General features: G+C 36.5%; 2 protein-coding genes across 2 annotated transcripts; one reads left to right on the top strand and one right to left on the bottom strand.

The window, feature by feature from the left end:
* Positions 1-17,009: 17,009 nt before the first annotated feature.
* Positions 17,010-18,344, top strand: LOC113325226 (indole-3-acetic acid-amido synthetase GH3.5-like). The gene is made up of 2 exons (XM_026573436.1): positions 17,010-17,655; positions 17,977-18,344. The coding sequence occupies exons 1-2, from the start codon at positions 17,010-17,012 to the stop codon at positions 18,342-18,344; spliced, it is 1,014 nt and encodes a 337-aa protein (XP_026429221.1).
* Positions 18,345-18,654: 310 nt separating this feature from the next.
* Positions 18,655-19,323, bottom strand: LOC113325225. The gene has a single exon (XM_026573435.1). The coding sequence runs from the start codon at positions 19,321-19,323 to the stop codon at positions 18,655-18,657; it is 669 nt and encodes a 222-aa protein (XP_026429220.1).
* Between the last annotated feature and the right edge of the window lie 4,525 nt (positions 19,324-23,848).

The raw sequence follows: 23,848 nt of genomic DNA, 5'->3' as shown, positions 1-23,848 counted from the left end.
TGATGCGATTAGAATAGCACTGGAATATTCTCGTCGCGCAGCTGGGCTAGAATCCTCTTATCCTTATGAGGTGCGAAAAGAATCGCATCGTGATAAAGTCATTGATTCTACCGAATATACTCTTGATAACTTATTCAAAAATTACTATGTTGTAATTATGAAATCAATTTAACTAAATGGGTCATTCGCTTAAGAAGAAAAGATGGTATTGCTGAAGATGATATGATCATGCGAGACGTTGATTGGAATGACAAATTTAACAATTCTGCTCGCAGATCTAATGACTCGAGCTGGCTTAATTGCCCTGTCATTCTAGAGGGTCCTTATATTTCTGGTAAAGATGAGGATGGTTCTGATATTCCTCTTCCTGAAAAGTTTTCTTCTTACCAACCTTGGAAGTTTGTACTTTCCGAAGCTGAGACAAAGAAAGTGGTATGGGGGCTTCGCATAAATGCTCTCAATCTCGCATAATTTCTTCCAATTTCTTATATTCGTATAAATGTTTTCAATTTTGCATAATAATCCCACTTTTTGCAGGCTGCTAAGAGGGACAAAACTTCACACAATGCATCAGCTTCGCAGAATAATAAAGTACGAAACATTCTTTTTGATTATAACAATATTGTTGACTCTGTTTCTTATCTTGATTATTCGCGTAGGTGAAATCTTTGGGTGATAAGACTTCAAGTTAAGGTAAGTATATTCCTAAAAGGCCTACGTCTAAATCTTCATCAACAACGACATCTACAATGGATGATCTCTCTAGGAAGCGTAAAAAATACGATTCTTCTTCAAGATCGGAGTCTAGTGAGGATGACATCCTTGATTCTGAGGATTCATCAGTTCCCTCTTCTTTGAGAGACTTGTCCAATCTTTTTGCTGGAGATCTTTTGACTGTTGTTGATAATGAAGAATTAAATCGTGCCTTTGGAATGGTCTCTAAAATATGTGATGCTCCTACTTTAGATGATCCATCTCTTCGTGGAGCTTTCCATGCGATAAATCCGAACCTCCAATTCATAATCGGCTCTTTGGTAATATTTGTAACTTTACCATTTGTCTTTTCTTTAGTCTTGCTTTATTCCTAATAGTAATACTTCCCTTCATTCTCGCAGGGAGCCCGTTTATCTTATGTAATCTCCTTGGACTACCAAAGGAGACTTACTAAACTTGAGAAAGAAAATGCCAAGCTTAAAGATGAGAATTCAACCAATTCTGATTTGATTCGCAGAGCCCGAGAAATAAATTATGAACTGATTGGTATGTAGCCTTTATTTTCCTTGTTCTTCTATTTTTATGCGATAATACGCATTTCTTATTTTGTTATATTCGCGGACCTGTATAACCTTTCGGATGAGGATGCCAATCTTTCTGATGGTGAAACCCTTTTAGAACACCTTAATTCTTCTTTAAATAATTATCCCAACCAAGGATTTGAAAATCTGAATTTGGAAGAATTAAGATTGAAATATGCTGCTCTTAGAAAAAGCCATAGATCTTTATTGACTACATTTAATAACTTTAAACATCGTCTTCATGAGAGCCAAGAACAAATTCAAGTTTCGGAAACAAAGAAGAATAAGCTTATTGATGAGAATGACGATATTGCTCTTAAGGGTGCAAAAGCACTAGAAAAATTCCAAGAATCCATTGTTGAGGTTCAAAAAGAACGTGATTTAGTTGTGAGCAAAAAGAACATACTTGTTGAAGAAAGAAGTTTAATTCGCTCTCAGTTTCTCATAGAAAGCGAAGCTGAATTTAGTTGGGCTGCTATGTTTCTGAATGATGCTAGAGAGGGTTTAGCTATAAACGTGAGTCTTCAGGATGATCATTCCGCATTGGTTAAAGACATTGTTTCCAATTATGAAGGTAAAATATTGCTCTTTTAATACTTGTCTTTTCTTTGGGAAGAACATCTTCTTTTATATATCCTAACTCGTTTATTCATATTTCGCAGACAAGGAGAAGAATTATCTTCAGAAGATTAAAGAATTAGAAACTCGCTTAGCTTCTGAGGGAGAGAAGAATTATCTTCAGAAGATTGAAGAATTAGAAATTTTCTTAGCTTCTGAAGAAAAAGATTTATCTTCTCGCAACTCTAAGTATCAGCAATTGAAGAACTTCATCATCATGGTTTCAAACAATATCAATGATGCTAATCGTGCTCGCGAAGCTGCTGTTAAGAAAGTCTGCGTTGAGAATAACATCCCTCTTACAAAGTATAAATTTCCAGAAATCCCTGATAATGAACATATTACTGATATTTCAGACAGTGAGGGAGAAGATGAAGAATCTGAAGAAGAAATAAGTGGTTCTGAGGCTAAGCGAGATGAAGATTAATCATTTTCACTTGTTGTAAATTCTTTGTAAATTCTTTTCCTTAAAAACATGCACTTTTTGAGCATTAATTTTCACTCCTTTAATATAAATTCCCTTTGTTCGCATTCGCGTCCAAAATATCATTCTCTCACATGTATATGAGTCTATCAAATGGGGAAAATAACATTCCCTTTGCATTCCCATTCTTGCCTCTGTTAGTTGACACATTTTGATAGACTTAGTATGATTAATTCTATTTTATAGTTCTTCATGCATTTGGTGTGAATGCGTTCGCAGTATTCCTTTTTCCCTGTAAATTCCTGCAAAACAAAATTAGTATAAAATTTTATGTTTCTCACAAGGTCTTATTTTTCCTTCCTATGTAAAGGTATTATCTTGCCTCAATTTTGTGCGATGAGATCGCATGCGGTCTTTACACTGTAATGTATCGACCCATTGACCTCATCTTATATTTTTCTTGTATTATTCCTCTTCAGGTAAATATGATAAGTCTTAATACTCCCTTGAGTAAAAAGGCTTATGACATTTACTTCTTTTGACATAATTCAGCTCCCTAATGGAGGGTGTCGTCTTTATCTTCCCCCTGATTGCCCCTTCAAGGAAGCCTACCTCTACCGGGTTAAGGTTATGACTCTTCCCATCTGGTTAATTCAGCAACCAGTTGATTTCGCAGCCTCACATCGCAACACCAATGAGGTTTATGGTTGCGAGACCACACCCTAAGTGGGGTATCTTCGGACCGAGTGCATCATAGTCAGGACTTGTCAAGAGTGGCAAGGTACGCTCCAGACGCCCCAGGCACTCTTGACTCAACCGTGTACCTCGGCGCCCTGATCGAGTTCTGAACTCCTTAGGAGAGACTTTCTCACCTTAGTCTCTCAATCTAAGATTATTATCTTAGACTGAAAATTTAAGGTACCTCTCCCGGATGGGCATTTTTGTTTATTCTCACCCCAAATCTCCATAACTCAAGTTCCAGGGTCGGTATAGCTTTCCCTTGAATCATGCTTTCTAGGTTTCTCCGACTTTGACGTGCGACAGGTCTTACTTTTTTCCTCTTGAATGTATGCGAACTAGGTTGCACGCCATATCCGGATTCCTAGTCTATCTTGATAAAAATTATCATTTCCGGTGCCTTTTATTAAGGTCTTTATAAAGATTCTAATTTTTCTCTTCTTGACACGGTATCACTTTATGAAATTAGAATTTATCATTTCATTTTCAATTTTTGAGTTTATACAACTCTGGTACATAGATTTCTTATTGACTTGTTTCTCAGAAAGACATGTCCATTCCTCATATTACTCACTTATCCCCTTCATTTTTTGTATCTTCTTAAGCTCGCATATGCTTTTCGGAATATTATTTCGCATAACCCTTTCAATCTCCTATGTGCCATAACCGTCACACACTTCTTTTTTGTCTTGAAAACAAAACTTCTGCCTCTGCATTCTTTCGGTTTCTATAGAACTAATATTTCTGGTTCGCTTAGTATCATCTCTCACAGAAAACCCTGCTTCAGTATTTTGCTTATCTGTTTGTCCAACATTATATATTGCGTCCACCATTAACCTCTCAGCTCTTTGACTATCAGCAACATGATTTTTTCCAATTTCTTCGCTTACTCTCTCTTTCTTCGCACTTGTCAATGTCAATTTCTTGAAAATTTCTACTTTCAATTGTATCTCCTCTTATAATACCAACACCCTGAGGTAAAGGAAATTTTATGCACTGATGAAATGTTGAGGACACACCCAAGATACTATGCAGCCATGGTCTTCCAATTAGAGCGTTATAGGGCGATTCGACATCCACAACACATAATACAATTTCTGTTGGCATATTCTGAAGAAGAATCCTCATAGTCACCTCACCTTTTGGCTTGTTCGCAGTTCCATTGAAGCCATAAATTTTATACGTTGAAGGAATCAATTCGTCGTCCCTTCCACCCATGGTTTTGTATGTAGGATAAAAGAGAATGTCGACATGCGCTTCCATCAAATATGCTAGTGAATGTTGGTAAATTGCACTTAGACGGTACATATCACTGCCATTTGAATCTGCTTTGTAAAGGGAGTTTTCCCAGCTTCCTCCACTGCTTCCTCTAGTTGTCTCCTTCCACCATTTCTTTTCGCAGTCATCATTTCTCTTAATTCCGCAATTTTTTTTAGAATTTCTTCACTGAATCTTTGATTTATATCTTCTCGCATAGGTCTTTTTAATCTTGCTTGTCTCAGTCTATTCTCATGATTATTCTGACGTATTGCCTCTTGCATCTCATATTCTTCAGCTTCTTCTCTTCTTCTCCTACGCCTGTCAATGTTCGTTTCGATCTGTGCTCTATCATGTCGTTCCTCTTCACCTGTGCGATCATGTCGATGTCTTGACATTTCTCTTTATTGTGGTGCAACCCAGCCTTTCTCTATATCATCCATGCGATGACGTTCGCGCCGCCTTACTCGATTATCATGATTATTTTGACGCAATGCTTCTTGCAATTCTCTCTCTTCAATTTCTTCCCTTCTTCTTTGTCTGTCTCTTTCATTCCTCACATGAGTAGCTTCCCTTTCGCGTTCGTTCTCTTCTCTTAACATTTCTCTTCCATGCAATATCATCTGTCCTTGCCTCAGATCCTCTTCTTCTCTTTCAAAATTATTATGTGTGTGATGTAGAAGTTCACGCGGATGCTCATATCGATTAGTTCCCAAATCTTGAGCTACATCCCTTCTCCTTTGTTGGTCCTGTGGATTATCATCTACTTGCATGTTTTCTTCAATAGCTTCCATGTGTTGTCTTCGCCTAGTATCTTCTTGATTGGATCGACTTTGCCTTGATGAACTCCTGCTTGATCTCGACCTGGATCGTGTGGCACTTCTCGATCTCTGTTCTTGCAATCTAAGGTTTTCTTCTCTTAATTCATCATTCTGACGTATCAAATTCGCACGCTCTTCACCTTCTCTTTGTCGTTCTGCAATGAAATTTATCTAAGCTCTGCAATTGTTATATTCTCATCATTCCCCTCAATTCTTCCTGTATCCCCAGTTCTTTGTGTTTCCTCTTCAGTTGAACTTGTTTGCGAAGTATGAACGCTCACTCTATCATAATCAATATCATTATTCCGCTCTTGTTCACACTGAGGTCCAATTGGATTTTTGTTTTCTTGATTTTCTCTTACTCTTTCTTCTTGTTGATCAAGATTTGTAATTCTTCTTCTTTCAGCAATTCTATTGCTCCTCCTGGCTGATGTTCCCTTTTCAATAGTAGATCCAAGACTCGCCATCTTCAATTTCCAGATCTTACCTTTTCCAAGATTCGATGAATTTACTACCAGGATTTATCACCCAAAGTTGTTTCTGGCGCCAAAAATGTAGTTGCAGGAAAACCTACAACTACACCCTAATGTATCTAAAATAATCACTCAAGTAATCATAATGAATTCTTTATTAATTTTCAAGGATAATAATTGGATACAATGGATAACAATGACTTTACAATGACTTTACTTGCTCTCCAAATAAACTTTCTCTCTCCTAGTTTCTTGTCTCACACACACTAAAAGATCTCTCTCCTACGTGATGACCTCTTTCCTTTATATAGTGATTCCTCATAGTGGATGACAGCTAAGAGATCCACTATTTTCGGAATCATTGTGCGATACATTCACTCATTTACACTCACTCATTCTCGCACAGCTTATACTTCGCATAGAACATCACACTTTACTCGTGACTTTGCTGACATCACCCAATACGTCACTTTAACTTTGCCATGTGCGATAATCCTCGCTTACATCAGATAATCCTTACTTCGCATACTTATTATTTATGCGTCTAAGATCACCTTGAAGGCAGAATTCAGGGATTAGTAATATTCTTCGGGATTTTTTTTTTTAATATCTTTTTGTGGACATAATTATGATTTACTTTATAGTGTATGATTTTGCGTTTTCTTAAAAATAGTAGTCGGATGGCTAGCCTAAGATCATCTTTGAGACATGATTTATGTATTAGTAATTTTCTTTTAAACCATAAAAATCCTCCTTGGAGAACTGCACCACTTCGTTATGTTGTTTTTAATAAATTTACCACTTCTCATGTGTGGCTTCTTGTATCGAAACATCGGATGCTTTAGCTAAAGTTGTTCGACATGTTGAACTGAGGAATGGTGGTTGCATCTAGCTTGTTAATTCAAGAAAAAGAAGTGTGGTAGTTGAATACTTAAAATATCCTTTCACTTAAAACTATTTGTCGGAAAGGAATCAATTTGAAGTTCTATTCAAAAAAAAAAAAATCAATTTGAAGTTTTCACTTTCCCCCGCGATTATCCCTTTATTGTCCAACATTGCTAATAAGCGGTACCACTTTACTTTGGCGTAAACCAATCCAATGCTGAAGTATGTTTCGATTTTTATGGATTTTGGTACACCCCAAAACAAGTTGGTACCCCTAAAACTAGTTGGTATGGATTTTAAATTTTCATTGCTTTCTTGTGATTTTGGGAATTATTCTCAAGAAAAAGAAATCTAAATTGCTATATATGTTCATGGACATATGCTCCTAAAGAAAACACCAAACTAAAGAGAATGAATCCTATAGAAGATCAAAAGCGCGTAACAATGGTGGTTCAACACAACACTACTACTACTCGTGAAAATTCTTGGGAGGAGAAGAACAAGATAGCACTCCAGTTCATAGAGGATGTAACGACAAATGCCGGTGAAATTCAGAAGCGTCTACTCTCTGAAATACTATCCCTTAATGCTCATGTCTAGTATTTGCAGAGACATGGTTTTGATGTCAACGGCATACATACAGATCACCGAGAGACGACCTTTAAGAAAGTCATCCCAGTCATCACTTATGAGGATCTCAAGCCAGATATCCAACGTATTGCTAACGGTGATACTTCACCCATCCTCTACTCACAACCTATTTCAGAGTTTTATGCTAGGTACCTACGTAATAATAATATATCACTTTTTTTTCTTTATTTTTTTGTGGAGTATAATAGTAAATCACTTGGCAGAATTGAAGTTGGAATTTTTTTTTTTCCTTTTCTCCTGATCCGTAAAAAAATTGGTGTTGATGCTGACAAGTTCCGAAATCAAGTCACCTGCTGGTATCATCATTCAGTGATTTTATCGAAGAACTACAGTAACAATTAAGTTGTTAGGCGCTATTAGCAGTAATTTTGTATTCTATTATTATAAACCGACAGTTCTAACGGTTGGTCATTCACACAGCTTTGGTACTTCATCACCCAGTGACTTTAACACTGAACTACAATGATATCGGCGAATTAAGTTGTTAGGCTTTATTTAGTAATTTTTATTCTATGATTAGAAACCCACGGCATAATGGTCATTCGCACAGCTATGGTACATCATCAGGAGATAGGTGTAGTTGTAAGATTTCTTACAACTACACTCCACTAAAACTAATCCAATTTCTAAGTGATCATTATGAATTCTTATTTGATTAATTGAATATTGAGAATGTTTACAAGATAGATTCAAGTATTACAACAATTTTACTTGAAATCTAGATTTACTTTCTGTCTCTCTCTCTCTATTTCTTGACCAAGACTTTCTCCTTTATATAGGATTTAACATAGTGGATGACAGCTAAGAAACCCAGTATTTTCGGGATCACTATGCGACACATTCGCTCATATACAATCGCTCATCTTCGCATAGAATACCTCTTCGCACAGTTCTTCGTAATTTACTCGTGACTTTGCTGACATCATCTGGTGCGTCATCTCAACTTTGCTGTGTGCGATGCTCTTCGCTTAGATTGTATTCTTTACTTCGCTTGATTACTAACGTGTGCGATACTCCTACATTTTGCCTCTTCTCATTTCGTTTATTCTTCAGAGTGAGCGATATGAGAAATTCCCCTTTTGTAAATCGCACATGCTTGTCTTTGTTCATTTTATTTCTTCGACAATTTCCCGGGTTTCAAGTTTCTCTCCATACGTATAGATTTTCTTCCTCTTTAACCGGCTTGAACTGTCTTCAACCGGTTGTTTCTTTTCACCTATATAAGGGTTTTTCAACAGTAAATAACCCTTCTTTTCTTTTTATTCTTTGCAACTATACTTCTACACTTTTTTCTTCTCTCTCTTGTTGCTATTCATCTTCATCCGTTATTATACATTTTTGCTGCTGCTGTCACCGATTTCTTCTACTGTTGTTCTTCCACCATGAACTCTGAATCGAAGTTTGTTTTCTTTCCTCATAATGATTATTATTGATTTTAACCATTCTCATCTAAGTTTTTTATTAACCTAATTCCCATACTTTCGCAGGAAAAGTTCTTCTATTAGCGCTCTTCGAATCATGTAAAAACCCAAATCTTCGTCGGATGAAAATAAAGATTCGCATAAGAAGAAACCAAAAATTGATAATAAATAATCTCATAAGAGGAAGACTTCGCACAATAAAGAAGTAAGAAATATCCAATTTATTTAAAACAATATTGTTGCCTCTATTTCTTATCTATTTTATTTTCACAGGCTTCCGATTCTGAGATGGTTGATGGAAAGAAGCCAAAAGCTAAGAGGCCTCGTGAGCCCATACCAATCCCTTCAAATCTTTATATTCTAGATTTTAATGTTGCAGACGTTGTCCCTATAACTACAGTTCAACCTTCGCATACTAATCCTTCTATCACTCCAATAATTCAAACTTCTGAGAAAAATGTTCATATTACTCCTACACCATCTCAAGCTTCTGAGAAGAATGTTCCTGCTACTCCTTCACCAAAAATCCATCTTACAGATGAGAATGCCTATGTTACTTATGATGAAATTTTTTTTTTTTGAAAAGGAGTCTCCTGTAAATAAGGATTTTCATCTTAATTGAGGAATAAAAGGTACTCCTCCCATTTCCTCTGCGACTTCATCGCATGCAAATCAAGTTTTTCCTTCACCCATTAATTATAGATCGCAACCAAACCTTCTTCAAAATAAATCCCCTGTCCCAACAGATTTTACTACTCCTTTTTCCTTGTTAATTTCTTTTCCTTTGAACAAGAAAGCTTTGGATAGTGTAAAACTTGTTGCTCAAACCTGATGATCCTTGCAAGTTTCGCTCCTGTTCTGCCTTAAGCAAACATCTATGTGAATTTCCCGCTGATAAATCTTCATGGGATGAGGTCTTTTCCCAAATTGACCTGAGCTTCCATGTTGCTCTAGATGTTCTGGTATCTACCTTCCACATCTTAATTCTATCTTCTTTTATGCTACTTCCAAGTTGTACTAACTTCATCTTTTTTCTTTAGGACTCTCATCATCGCGTGATGCTAGATGAAAAGCATTTTGAATCTAGCTGCTCTCAGTTGGAACTTTCGCAGAAAAAATTTTCTTTGGACAAGGAAATACAAAAGCTGAGAGGAGAACTCCAAGTTTCGAGTTTTGATGCTGAAACTCTTCGCAACGAGAATCAAAAACTTAGAGGTATTTATTATTATATTTGAGATATTTATCGTATTCTATATTCTTTCGCACACGTTCATTTTTGTAAATTTCTTCGTGCACTTATTAAGATTTAAATCGGAAGCGAACGAATGAGAGGTATGACTTTCAATTCCTTGCTGAAGATGCTCAAGCGAATAATGAGAAGTTGCAGTCCCAACTGAGCTAATTAAATAATCAATATTCATATTCACTTGATCATATTAACAATCTTTCCCATGAGAATAACCAGCTTACTCAAAAAATTGAGTTTTTTAGTGATCAAATATCCTATTTTTCTAAATTATCACACGATGCTGATTTATTACATCAAACTTTATCAGAAGAAAACCATACTTTTTCTAGAGAGAAGCTATCTTTTTCGAACAAAGAAGCAATGTTTTCACATCAGTATTCAATTCTTCATGAAATAAATGAAAATCAAGCGCGAACTCTTCACGTACTGAAGGAACAGTACGAGACTTCACTTAAAGATTTAAGCTACCAAAATGAGAAACTTGTTCAAAATAATATAAGTCTTTCTGTGAAGAAGAATCAGTTTCAAGAAAAATATAGTCAATTGAAGAATTCCCATGATGTTCTTAAGAAAAAGAACAAATCTCTTTCTTTTGAAGAAAAGAAGATTCGATCTCGCCTCAATGGTTCAGTTGGTGATGGATTTGATAAGGCTATGGAAAGTATGAAGGACAATACCCTTACTCTTTCTAAATTTTTCCAAGGTAATCAGCTAGAGTTGACTGCCTTATTATGATTTCTTGGTATTTCTCCGCACAATGTTGATTTAAAAGTTTCTTATTTATGTCTATTTATTATTTTTTGTAGATTCTGAAAGATCGCACCAGTCTGTTGTTACTCAATTGAAGTCTGAATTATCCAAGGTTCGCATAGAATGTGCGAATCTGGAAATATCTCGTGGAAATCTTAATCTCTCCCTTTCTGCTTCTCGAAGCAGAGCGCGAAGAAGGTTCGCATATCAGAAGAATTTTTTAGAGGTAAATGCTAGAAATCTTGAAAGAGCTGTTATTCGCAAAGGTCATTCTAGTGCCCAATCTGTTATTGACGGAATTCTTTTAAGCAATTCTCTCCCAGGAGTAAAACTCCATGTATGCAACGTGAGTGCGGATAAAGAATATCCTGAACCAGATAGTGATTATGACTTTTTAAGTGATGATGAAAAGGATGAAGATGAAGAAGAAAATCAGCAAGATGAAGAGAAGTCTTTCAATGAGGCCAATGCTGAGATTGAAAATCAGCAAGAAGAAGAGAAGTCTGCTGATGAGGTCATTACTGAGATTGAAAATCATGGACCCAGTACTAAGATTTGAAAAGTATTTTGAATAAGATGTTGTTGTTGAGCATTCTTGATTTCCTTTCTTAATTTTGACGTATTTTGAACCTTCATATTTTCAGATTTGTTTGTTGTAAGAAGGATAATACATCGTTATTTTAATTTCCATATTTGCCTCTTATTATCTTTCTTGTAAGAAACAATTGTGCGAATTTATCATTAGTATATTTAATTTACTTGGGAGATCTTATTTTGCCTTCCTATGTAAAGGTCTTATCTTGCCTCATTCTTGTGCGACGAGATCGCAGGCGATCTTTGCATTTTAGTACATCGACCCATTGATCTCGTCTTATCTTTTTCGCTTGTATTATTTCCTATTCAGGTTTGTCGCATAAATATCACAAGTCTTAAACTCCCTTGAGTAAAAGCCTTATGACATTTATGTATTTTGACACAATCCAGGTCCCTAATGGAGGGTGTCGTCCTTATCTTCCCCCTGGTTTCCCTTTCAAGGAAGCTTACCTCTATCGGGTTAAGATTATGGCTCTTCCCATCCAGTTATTCAACAACCAGTTGATTTCGCAGTCTCGCATATACTACCGATAAGGTTTATGGCAGCAAGACCGCACCCTAAGTGGGGTATCTTCGGACCGAGTGCATCATAGTCAGGACTTGTCAAGAGTGGCAAGGTACCCATACTACCCGGGCACTCTTGACTCAACCGTGTACCTCGACGCCCTGATCGAGTTTCTGCACTCCTTGGGAGATCCTTTCTCACCTTAGGCTCTCAATTTAAGATTATTATCTTAGACTGAAAAATTAAGGTATCTCTCCCGGATGGGAATTATCGTTTAATTCTCCACCCAAATCTCCACAACTCAAGTTCCGGGGTCGGTATAGCCTTCCCATGAGTCATGCCTTCTAGGTCTTTCCAATTATGACGTGCGATAGGTCTTACTATATTGCCTCTTGCATATGAGCGAACTAGGGTGCACGTCACATTCGGATTCCTAGCCAATCTGATAATAAATATCATTTTCTGTAGCCTTGTACCAAGGTCTTACTTTTCTTTTATATAATTTCGTAACTTTCAAGCGAAATATTCGCATTACAGACTTGTTCAAAAATATGATCTTACAGATTTTTAACTGTTTATCCATGCGAGTTAATTCATAAGTGACTATGGATAATATTTTTTCAAGAACTGCCTATTCCAAGGTCGATCCATTAATTCATAGGCTCCTTCTCCAACTATTCTTTTTATTTTATAAGGTCCATCCCATCTTTTCTCCAATTTTCCATCTTTTCCTTTTTGATACACTGGAATTTCGCGTAGCACTAATTCGCCCGGTTGGAATTCTCTTATTTTAACCCGCTTGTTGTATTCTCGAGCTAGTCTTTTTTGATAATTTTCCATGTGCTATAAAGCGACTTCTCTTACTTCCTCCAAATCATCCAATTTTGTTAAGATCAAATCCGTACTTAAATTCTTTTCCCAAGCTTCTCTCTTTGTGGTAGAAATGATAACTTCTGTTGGTAGCACTGCCTCTACTCCATATGTCAAACAGAAAGGCGACATTCATGTTGCTTCTCTTCTTGTAGTTCTGTAAGCCCATACTACATTATGTACTTGTTCGCACCATCCTTTGTTGTGCCCTTTTAACTTTTTCTTCAGGTTGTCTGCGATTGTTTTATTTGTAGCTTCTACTTGTCCATTACTTTGAGGATACAAAGGAGTAGATATGCCACTTTGAATTTTGAATGCATTGAGCAGCATTGTTATATTCTCGCCTTCAAACTGCTTCCCATTATCGGACACCAATTGTGCAGGAATGCCAAATATGCATATGATATTTTCAAAAATGAAAGTGAAGATGTCTTTATCGCGAACATGTTGAACTGCTTTTACTTCTGCCCATTTAGTGAAATAATCTGTTGCTACAATTAGAAATCTTTTTTGCCCCGTTCCTGGTATAAATGGTCCAACAATATCTATTTCCCATTTTCCGAAGGCCATACATTTGTTGATGTATTAAGCATAGCCCCGGGTGCATGTATCTTCTTGCCATGACGTTGACATTCTTCGCTTCTCCTCGAAACTTGTTTTGCATCTTCATGCATATATGGCTAGTAATAGCCCTGTATTTTTGCCCTATATCCGAGTGATCTTCCTCCACAATGGTTGCCAGCATCGCCATAGTATAATGCTTTTAGAATTTCAATTCCCTCCTTTCGCGTAAGACATCTTAATGAAGGTCCAAGAAATGATCTTCTATAAAGAACACCATCCCTTAATTCATAATTTGTCGCACGACTCTTTAATTTGTGTTCTTCTAATCTTTTCTTCGACAATTCTCCCTTCTCTAGATAAGGTTGTATCTCAGTTCTCCAATCCGTCTCTTCGCTCACACTTTCTTCTTGTATATCGTCTATGAGCATCACATCTGTTTGCACTTCTTCACCCTTTTCTATAGATGGTAATAACATTGTTTGTATTTTTATATCCCTTGCAACCGGATCTACTGACATTGATGGTATGAATGTCAATGCATCTGCAAGTCTATTATCTTTTCTCCCTATATGTCTCCAGCTTAGTTTTGGAATTTGCATTGCTAAATCCATGACCAACTTCCTATATTTTTGTAAAGATGGTTCATTGGTACTATATGTGCCTTCTATCTGACGAATTACCAATTGGGAATCACTAGTTATTCGCGCATCCTCAACTTTCATTTCAATTGCTAATCTTATTGCGTGGATGACTGCTTCATATTCAGTTTCATTATTTGTGGATGCGAAGTCCAATCTGAATGAGTAAGCCATTCTCGCTCCTGTTGGTGAAATGAATACAATACCAGTTCTATTTCCTTCTCCATTGGAAGATCCATCCACCAATATATCCCATCTTTTTGGATTTCGCTCAGTTAATAAATCATTAGGATTTCCATGTTGTTCATCCACCTTCATCATTTCTTCTACATATTCATCTTCCTCTATTGGAAATTATCCAAGAAATTATGCGATAACTTGAGACTTAGGTGAAGATAAAATTTCATAAACAATCTCATAGTTTCCTAATTGTGCATTCCACCTCTCTATTCTTCCTGACCTCTTCGAATTCTTCACTGCGTTTTCAATTGAGACTCTTGTTAATACTTTAATTTTGTGATCTTTAAAATAAATGTGAAGTTTCAATGATGCATATACCAGTGCGAGAATCAACTTTTCAATTTTTGAATAGTTTTTCTCTGCGGAGTTATATGTCTTGCTTATGTAATGTATTGGTTTTTTTACACCTTCATCTGAACGTAACAGTACTGCACTTAATGCATGAGATGTTGATTCTAGGTATAATAACAATTCTTCTCCATGCTTCGCCTATTGCATAATGGATAAGTTTACCAAATAATCTTTTATGCTCTGCAATGCTTTGTCGCACTCCATTGTCCATTCAAATTTGGTCCCCTTTTTTAGTATATTAAAAAAGTGTCGACACTTGTCCGAAGATCTTGCAATAAATCTTCCCAATGATGCTATCAATCCATTTAACTTTTGAACATCTTTGACTGTCGTAGGTGGTGGCATATCTCTAACCGCTTGTACCTTCTCCAGATCAACTTGTATTCCCTCCTTGGATATAATATAGCCTAAGAATTTTCCTGATGATACGCCAATTACACATTTTTCTGGATTTACTTTAATATTAAATTTTCGCATTTGTTCAAATATTTCTCGCAAATCATCAACATGATATTTCTCCTCTTTGCTTTTAATTATCATATCATCCACATAGACTTCTAATGTTTTATGTATCCATTTTTCGAATACTTTCTGCACCATTCTTTGATAAGTCGCACCTGCATTCTTCAATCCAAATGACATTTTCGTGTAACAATATAAACCTCTTGGTGCGAAGAAAGCAGTGTGTTCTTGATCTTCTTCTGCCAAAGGAATTTGATTATAGCCTTTATACCCATCTAACATTGTGACTCTATCATTCCCTGATGCGGATTCCACCATTTGAGGTATGTCGGGTAAAGGGAAGTTGTCTTTAGGGCACGCTTTGTTTAGATCTATAAAATTTATGCAAATTCTAATTCCGTTGTTCTTTTTGGGTACCACCACTAAATTTGCTATCCACTCTGGATATTTTTCCTCTCTTATAATTCCTGCATCTAACATCTTCTGCAATTCTGCTTCTATTTTAGGATGATAATCAGTTGCAATCTTCCTTATCCTTTGCTTGAACGGCTTTACATTCTTCTTAATGTCTAATTTATAACATGCGACAGACGGATCTATTCCTGGCATTTCTTCCATACTCCATGCGAAAATATCATTATATTTTCGCAGAATGCTTATCGTTTTTTCCTCTTCTTCCTTATCCATTATAGTTCCAATTCTTAATATTCTTGGTTCTTCTTCAGTTCCTACCTTTATTTCTTTTGTTGGTTCCGCTGCAGTAAAATTCACTTTTGGTTCCCCCATAGATGTTGGTTTCTTGATTTCTTTAATTTGTCCACCTTCCTTCGCTGGTTCTTCGCCTGGTATTCCTTTTCCCTCTTTCACTCTGATCATGTATATTCGAAATTCCTCTTCTTTCCTTTGTTCTTTTGTTTTTCTCCATTGATCTTTTCGCTTCTTTGCTCTTCCTTCATAATTTCACACATCTATTCGATTACAAGTATTCGCAACCTTAACATCTCCTCTGATTTCACCTATACCGCTTGGAATTGGAATCTAATACACTGATGTAATGTTGACGCTCCAGCCTTGAGTCCATGGACCCATGGTCGTCCCAACAGCATGTTGTATGGTGACTCAATGTCAATCACACACAGTGTTATCTTTGTTTGAACCTCTCCCAGTAATATTCGCATAACAATTTCTCCTTTTGGCTTTGTAATTGTTCTATTGAACCCATGAACATTATAGGATGTAGGTATCGTTTCTGCATCTTCATATCCCATTGCTTTGAATGTGCGATAAAATAATACATCAACTGCACTGCATGTATCTATCAATGTTCTATCGATCGCCCATCCTTCAAATCCCCTTTGTTTTGCAATATTTTTTTCTCGTGCAGCTGTGACCGTTATGACCAATGGATTTGTTCGCTGTAAATTTTCTTCTGGAATTTCATCCGCCGCAAAGTAAATCTTTAATTTTTCCCACTGTTGTAATGGAAATTCTTTGTCTTCCGTCTCTATCTTCTTGCCTTCATAATTTCTTTTATGAATTCTCCCTGTTATTGTTGCTTGAAAATCTGCCTCAGAAATTGATACTCTAGTTATACTATTACACTGTACATCCTCGCATGTTCCTTGAATTTGTATGATTCGTGTTGTCTTCATGGATTCCTTATGATTCTTCCTCAATTTCCCTAAAAGTTTCAGATCTATTAACAGAAATTATTATCCAGAGCTGTTTCTAGCGCCAAAAATGTAGTTGTAAGATTTCTTACAACTACACTCCACTAAAACTAATCCAATTTCTAAGTGATCATTATGAATTCTTATTTAATTAATTGAATATTGAGAATGTTTACAAGATAGATTCAAGTATTACAACAATTTTACTTGAATCCTAAATTTACTTTCTGTCTCTCTCTCTATTTCTTGACCAAGACTTCCCCCAGAAACAATGGCCTTTCTCCTTTATATAGGATTTTACATAGTGGATGACAGCTAAGACACCCGCTATTTTCGGGATCACTATGCGACACATTCGCTCATATACAATCGCTCATCTTCGCATAGAATACCTCTTCACACAGTTCTTCGTACTTTACTAGTGACTTGCTGACATCATCTGGTGCGTCATCTCAACTTTGTTGTGTGTGATGCTCTTCGCTTAGATTGTATCCTTTACTTCGCTTGATTACTAACGTGTGCGATACTCCTAAATGTACTCACAACTGCTTTGTGGGATCTATCAAAATGACACTGTTGTTCGAGTTGGAACAATTTTTTGCTACGGTTTGATTTTAGTTATAAGGTTTCTAGAAGAACACTGGACCCTTCTCTGCAACGATATTCGAACAGGAACGATAAACAAGCGAATTAGTGATCCATTGGTTCGGCAAGGGATCATGAGGGCCATATTACTTAATCCGAACCCTGTATTGGCAGACTTCATCGAAATGCAATGTAATACGGATAACTCATCATCGTGGAAAGGGATTATACCTAGGTTATGGCCTAACACAAAGTATATAGAGACTATAGTAACTGGGAGCAATTCTAAGTATATTTCAGCTCTTGATTATTACAGCAACGGCCTTCCAATTGTTTCTGCTAGGTATTGTTCAAGTGAGGGTCACTTTAGTTTAAATTTGAATCCTCTATGTAAACCTAATGAAATATCTTATACCCTCATCCCTACCATGGCTTATTTCGAGTTCTTGCCTGTCGAAAAAAATGACATATGGGTAAACAATAGTCCAAACAGTGTCGGCGATGAGCATAGAGAAAAGGCACAGGAAGAGTTAGTTCATCTCGTCGATGTTAAGCTGGGACAAGAGTATGAACTAGTTGTAACCACTATTGCTGGTATGTATATGTATATCTAAAAGATGAATAATTTGAAAACATTTTCATTCATTATTTATGTGTATTGATCCATCCATATATATTGTTTAGGATTGTATCGTTTCAGGGTTGGAGATGTGCTCCGCGTAACTGGATTTGTGAACAACGCTCCTCAATTCAACTTCGTATGCCGAAGAGGAGTAGTTTTGAGCATTGATGCTGATAAAACCGATGAAACCGAGCTAGAAAATGCCATTCAGAATGCAACCATCAAGCATCTCGTACCGTTGAAGGTATCACTTGAACACTACACAAGTTATGCTGATCCATGAACTATTCCAGGCCACTACGTGTTATACTGGGAGCTTCACTCTATCGGAAATAGCCATGCAGCAACCCAAAATGATATCCCATCATCGGTGTTTGAAGATTGTTGTATGACAATTGAAGAGTCCCTAAACTATGTATACCGTGCACACCATTTTGCTGGAGCAATAGGCGCTTTAGAGATTAAAGCAGTCAAACAAGGGAGTTTTAGGAAGATGATGGAACACGCCAAGAGTATAGGTACTTCAATAAGCCAGTACAAGACTCCCGGATGCTTGAAATCAATTTCCATGGTTGATCTAATGAACTCCATGGTTGTTATCAATTACTTCAGTCCCAAATGCCCATATTGGGTTTCTGGCAACAATCTAAACTCAGAATGAGGGAGTGAAAGAGGGAGAAAAAAAAAACTTTTTTATTTTTTTGTTTTCGAAGAAAAAGGTTATATTAAAGAGAAAAGAACCTTACAACCTTACACAATACGAAGGAAGTTACACAATCACGAGGGTCTTCCAATTGTTCCAAATAAAATTAGGATTAATAAACTTAAAAGTATCAGAATCACAAGACCAAACAACAACAAATTGTTTGATAAGATCAACAATTTCCGTCGCTTCTTTCTTCCTAGCCCCAAATACTCTCAAATTCCTTTTTTTCCATAGTCTCTAACAAATAGCATAATGGATAATCCCTTCATACTAATTTTCCTCTTCCTTGTAAGAGGTTTGTAGACCAAGCTTCAAACAAATCAAATAAAGTCTTTGGCATTGGCCACGATATTCTAAATGCTTTTATGAAATAATTTCGTACCTCAAAAGAATAAGAACAATGCAAGAACATATGATCTGTCGTTTCTCTTTCAGAGTTGCAAAAAGCACACAAATCACTGTCCATCTCTACTCCTCTATGCCTCAACATGTCTCTATTTGGATGGGAATTATGAAAAGAAACCCAAATAATAAAATTAACCTTGTGAGGAATGTTGTTCTTCCATAGGTGCTTCGCAAAGTTACGTGATTCAAGCTGTCTAACAAGATCCTCATAGTACTTGCTAGTTATAAAGTTATCCATAATAGACATAACATCTCCATTTTCTCTAAGGGCAGGGATACGCACATCACGCCTAAGCAAGTCACATTCAAGCTTCTCATTGGCATTCAAAGGTCTCTTAAAATCACTAATTCCCATATTGGGTTTCTCAATCATCGCTGCTATAGAAACGTCCTTCTCCTTTACTACTTTAAACACCTCCGGGAATAAGTCTTGCAAACATCCTTCATCAAGCCATTTATCATTCCAAAATCCGATTCCGTTACCGTCATTAATTGTAAATTGTACCATGTTCTGAACCGTAGGAACCATGTTTACCACATTTCTCCACAGATTTCTAGACTCGGGTTTAGAGTCTACGTCCGACATTAATAAACCGTTGATCCTCTTGAACTTATCTTGCACAGTTTTCTTACATAGACCACTTTTGTTTTTGGAGTACCTCCAAATCCATTTAAACAACAACTCCTGATTAGTTCTCCTCAGATTCCTCATTTATAAACCACCGTTCTCTTTTGGCAAACATATCTTTGTCCAAGCAACCCACACTAGCTTCCTTCGTCCTTCGACCGCTCCCCATCAGAAATTATGCATGATTCTAACCATTCGTTTTTCCACACTGACCGATAAATGAAACAAAGACAAACAATAAATTGGAAGACTAGCAAGACAACTCTTGCTAAAAAAAAAGTCTACCTTTTTTATTCAATTTTCTCTTCTTCCATGTTGCCAACTTTTGCTCCATACTATCAAAAACATGCTCCCAAACTGAGGTATTGCGCCAGTGTTCCCCTATAGGCATATCAAGATAAGTAAATTGTATCTTCTCCGACTTGCAACCAAGTTCCCTGGTAAGAACATCAATTACAGTATCTTCTCCCACACTAATCATAGTGGATTTTTCTAAATTTAACTTCAACCCTGTAATCGTCTCAAATACGGACAAAATTATTAGAAGCCTCCTCACTTCTTCCACACTTGCATCAATAAAAAGTCAATGTATCATCCGCAAACTGTAAGTGGGAAATAACGGTTTCGTGATCCACTACTTGAAATCCTGATAATTATCCTCTTGCCACTGCACCATTGATGATTTTGGTGACAAATGGATTTCATGGATTCGATGGTGTGTAACTCCTTCTCACTTGTCTGTTCTTGTGAATGGTAGTTCGACGAAGAGATTCAATCGAGCAAGGGAGAAAAAAAAACTTATAATATTATGACAATTCCATAATGACATTCGTGTGGGAATCTTAACGGCCTGATAAAAATGTAAAATAAATTTGAAGTCTACTTTTTCATTTTTGTAGCGTCAAAGAGGTCGGTGTACTTTATTTGGGTATGCTCTAGAGCTGGCAAACAAGCCAAAACCCGCGGGTTTATCCGGCCCGGCCCATAAAAACCCGCACCCGTCTTGGCTGGTTGTCTAAACAAGCCGGGTTAGGGTTGGAGAAATGTCGTCTTGTGGGAAAACGGATAAACCCGTCCCGGACTGTAAACCAGCGGGTACAACCCGTCTACAATAACTAATTAGTAATATATATTTAATCCTGACCTTCGGATTATCTAGGGTTAATAATATCCCTATGTTTAAGGTATAAATTATTAAGCCCTAAAACTAAATGAAGAGACATCTTTCTTTTTTCGTCTCTCTTTTCTTCTTTTATGTTCTTCGGCTGGTGGAGAATTAGAGATTATAACGAGAGATTGAGACCCATAGTTTAGGGGAAAGGTTCAGTTGGTGTTAGTAATGGTGTTATTGAAGTTAATTAAGTAAAAAGAAGATGAAGAAGTCGTGAACTGAAAAAGAAAGAAGTTAGGGTTTTCTTTGTGTTGGTAGAGAAGACAATGAAGATTTTTTAAATCATTGACGTCATGGAGTTTTTTGTTGCATTTGAGGACATTTTTTAACAGAAACATCTACAAATGGGTTCGATTTGATTGGTATTTCTCAATTGAGAAACATCATCAACGGCATCAGGTTCGTGATGGGTTAATTGTTCGCGATGGAAGAATCAGATGTCTGAAATGTTAGTGACTGTGGTGGCCTCTCTAGTGCAAAAATGGATATGGGGGTCTCGTATGGTTTGAAATAGGGCATAAGTGAAGTGTAGATGAGTGTATTACACAAATGGGTTTTGTGTATCGGATTTAATGGCATTATTTCAGGCATAGAGGGAGATGAAATTGTGGCCTGAGATGGGTTTTTAAGGCAACAACGATGGGATTTAATTGGGAGTTATTTGATGCGAAGCTGTACTGTTCTGGGCATTTTTATTTGGCAACAACAAGACATGGGGTTGGATGTTCTGGATGATTTAATGGAAGGTAGTGATGATGTTACTGGTACCTTGAATAGGTATAAATTAGTCACCATGAACTCTTGGTTCTGTTGATTATTTGCACAACAAAGATGGAGTTGGATGGGGACAAAAAGTGGGTTTAGTTGAGAATTCAGTGGAGGTGATGCTCAGTTATTCACAGAACAAGAAGGTTGTCGTGCTATGGTTGGATTTGGGAAAGCAAAGACCTGATTTCAGTATTTTGAGTTTAAGTCATAAACTAAATGTAATTGATTTTGGGCTAAACCCCTTCCATTAATTTGGAAATTATGTCATATACTCATAAACTAATCCTTATAATTAAATTAATTAAGTTTTAATTTTTAACATTAATTTTACGGGCTAACCCGTTACCCGCAAGCTTTACCCGCTACGGATGCGGGTTGAAGAAATGACCATCCATGAAAAATAACAACCGACAAGTTTGGACCCGTTATGACCCGTAACCCGCGGGTTGGTAACAAGTCAACCCGGCACGCCCATTTGCCAGCTCTAGTGTGCTCCTTCGTCTCCATGTATTCAATTCTGACAAAAGTATTCCGAGAACTATATAAAATATAATTAATAACTTTTGCAAGAAAAAATAAAAATAGAAAAATTCTTCCAATTTGATATTTAAATAGTAAGTTTAAAGGTACAAAGAATTTCAATTTATATAGCCATATGGCATATGCCATTTCTCTGAATAAAACAACATAAGAACGTGCATAGAGCACAGAGAAATTCTCTATGCATAAGGGACACAGGCACTTGCAGGTCCTGCTACCATATCTTGGTAAAGTAGATCTGACAGTGCAGTTGTCAAGTCTCACACTCTACTTGTTCCAACAACGACACAAAAACCTGGTGTTATTGTTAAAGTTGTTCAAAAATATGAACATGATTCTGAACCAGATATTTTCATGTACACTATCAGTGGACTGGGCTGTGAATATGATAATTTTATTATATCCATACAAAACAGAGATATCCCCTTTATATTTGGTGCTTTCAGATCTCGACTTGCTCAACATGAACAATGGTTGTCATGACAAGAAACTAAGATTAACAAAAATCTAGATATTTTAATGTCTTTAGCTTTATTTACTAAAAATACCTTTCTTCCATCTTCTTCATCTAAAACCCAATTTCACAATACCCCTTCCAAAAACACTACTGTCAACAATACCAATACTTCTTACCCTACTAAAATCACTAATGTCAGTATTTGTCAAATCCTCAAAAAGAAGGGTCACACAGTTAATAAATTCGATTACAAATATACAACTTCAAAATCACCAAATAACCCATCCAATAACCCTGCACCTCAAGCTAATTACTGTCAAATAGCTTCAGTTTCTGAGGAATCTGTAGTTGCAGGAAATCCTACAATACACCTCTCGTATGATTTTATCGTTGATCAGCCTATTTTTAGGTTTACACTATTAATTTTATTGATTAATTTCTGAATATTCTTACAAGAAAAATAAAGAAATCAAGAATGATTTCTGCTCTCAACTTTCTCTCTCCTATTTACTTATTTCTCACTCAAAAAAGATCCCCCTTCCTTTCCAACTCGAATGACTATTTATAATGAAATACATAGTGGATGACAGCTAATCTGTCCTTTATTTTCGGATATAGTTCGCGACATTCTCGCAACCTTACAAATGTTAACTTCGCAAGCTCTCTAATTTTCGCAAGACTATCACATCTTTCCCATGATATTTGCTGACGTTGTTTTCTGAAACTGTTTTGCGACGCTATTGTGCAATTCCATTGATAATTTCGCTGAGACACAATTGTTGCGAGAATCTGATCCTACATCTTGCCTCTTCTCAAATCTTCTCTGCAAAGTAGAGAATGATTTGAGAAATGTCGCAACTCCTTATCTTTTCATACTTGACACGTCTTCTGTAACCGCTACTTTTCAACCGCTCACGTCTCTTCGTCTTAATGGTGTTTATTTCTTCGAGAAGTAAATTTTCTTTATATACTCTTCTCCCTCCCTCTTTCCACTTTTCTTTTTATTTTCTCTTCAATTTTTATTCTCTCATCTCTGCAACTCTGTCATTCTTCTGCAAATTCTGCTGCTGTAATTTTTTCTTCCTTCAATTCTTTTACTTTTCATACATTCTCATACCCTTTATTCAATCATGGCTCCAAGTGGTCATAGATATGAGAAGAATCTTCAAGATGTCCAAAAAGATCTTGCTAATAAAGATCTTACACTCTCCCCCATTCCTGATGTGAATGCCAAATCAATTCTTTCTGTCAAGCTTTTCTCCAATCAAAATTGTGATGATCAATCAATCATAATTTCGTTAGGTCAAATTCTCGCAGGTCTCCCTCTTCCTCTTTATAACCCAGACATTCCTTTATTTTATGAAATTCTCGCTCATCCGGGATTTTCGCGAGCCATTTTCCAACTAAGTGGGGATTGCATCCGTCTAATGCTAGAGTTCGCCAATCGTGGTGCTGGTAGAGGATCTCTTTACTCCAGTGAACTTAGGGAT

Source organism: Papaver somniferum, chromosome 11, assembly GCF_003573695.1.
Source record: "Papaver somniferum cultivar HN1 chromosome 11, ASM357369v1, whole genome shotgun sequence".
In the NCBI taxonomy this organism is placed as follows: domain Eukaryota; kingdom Viridiplantae; phylum Streptophyta; class Magnoliopsida; order Ranunculales; family Papaveraceae; genus Papaver; species Papaver somniferum.
Note: the sequence above shows the minus strand (reverse complement) of the source record. Positions and strands in the feature narration are given on the sequence as shown.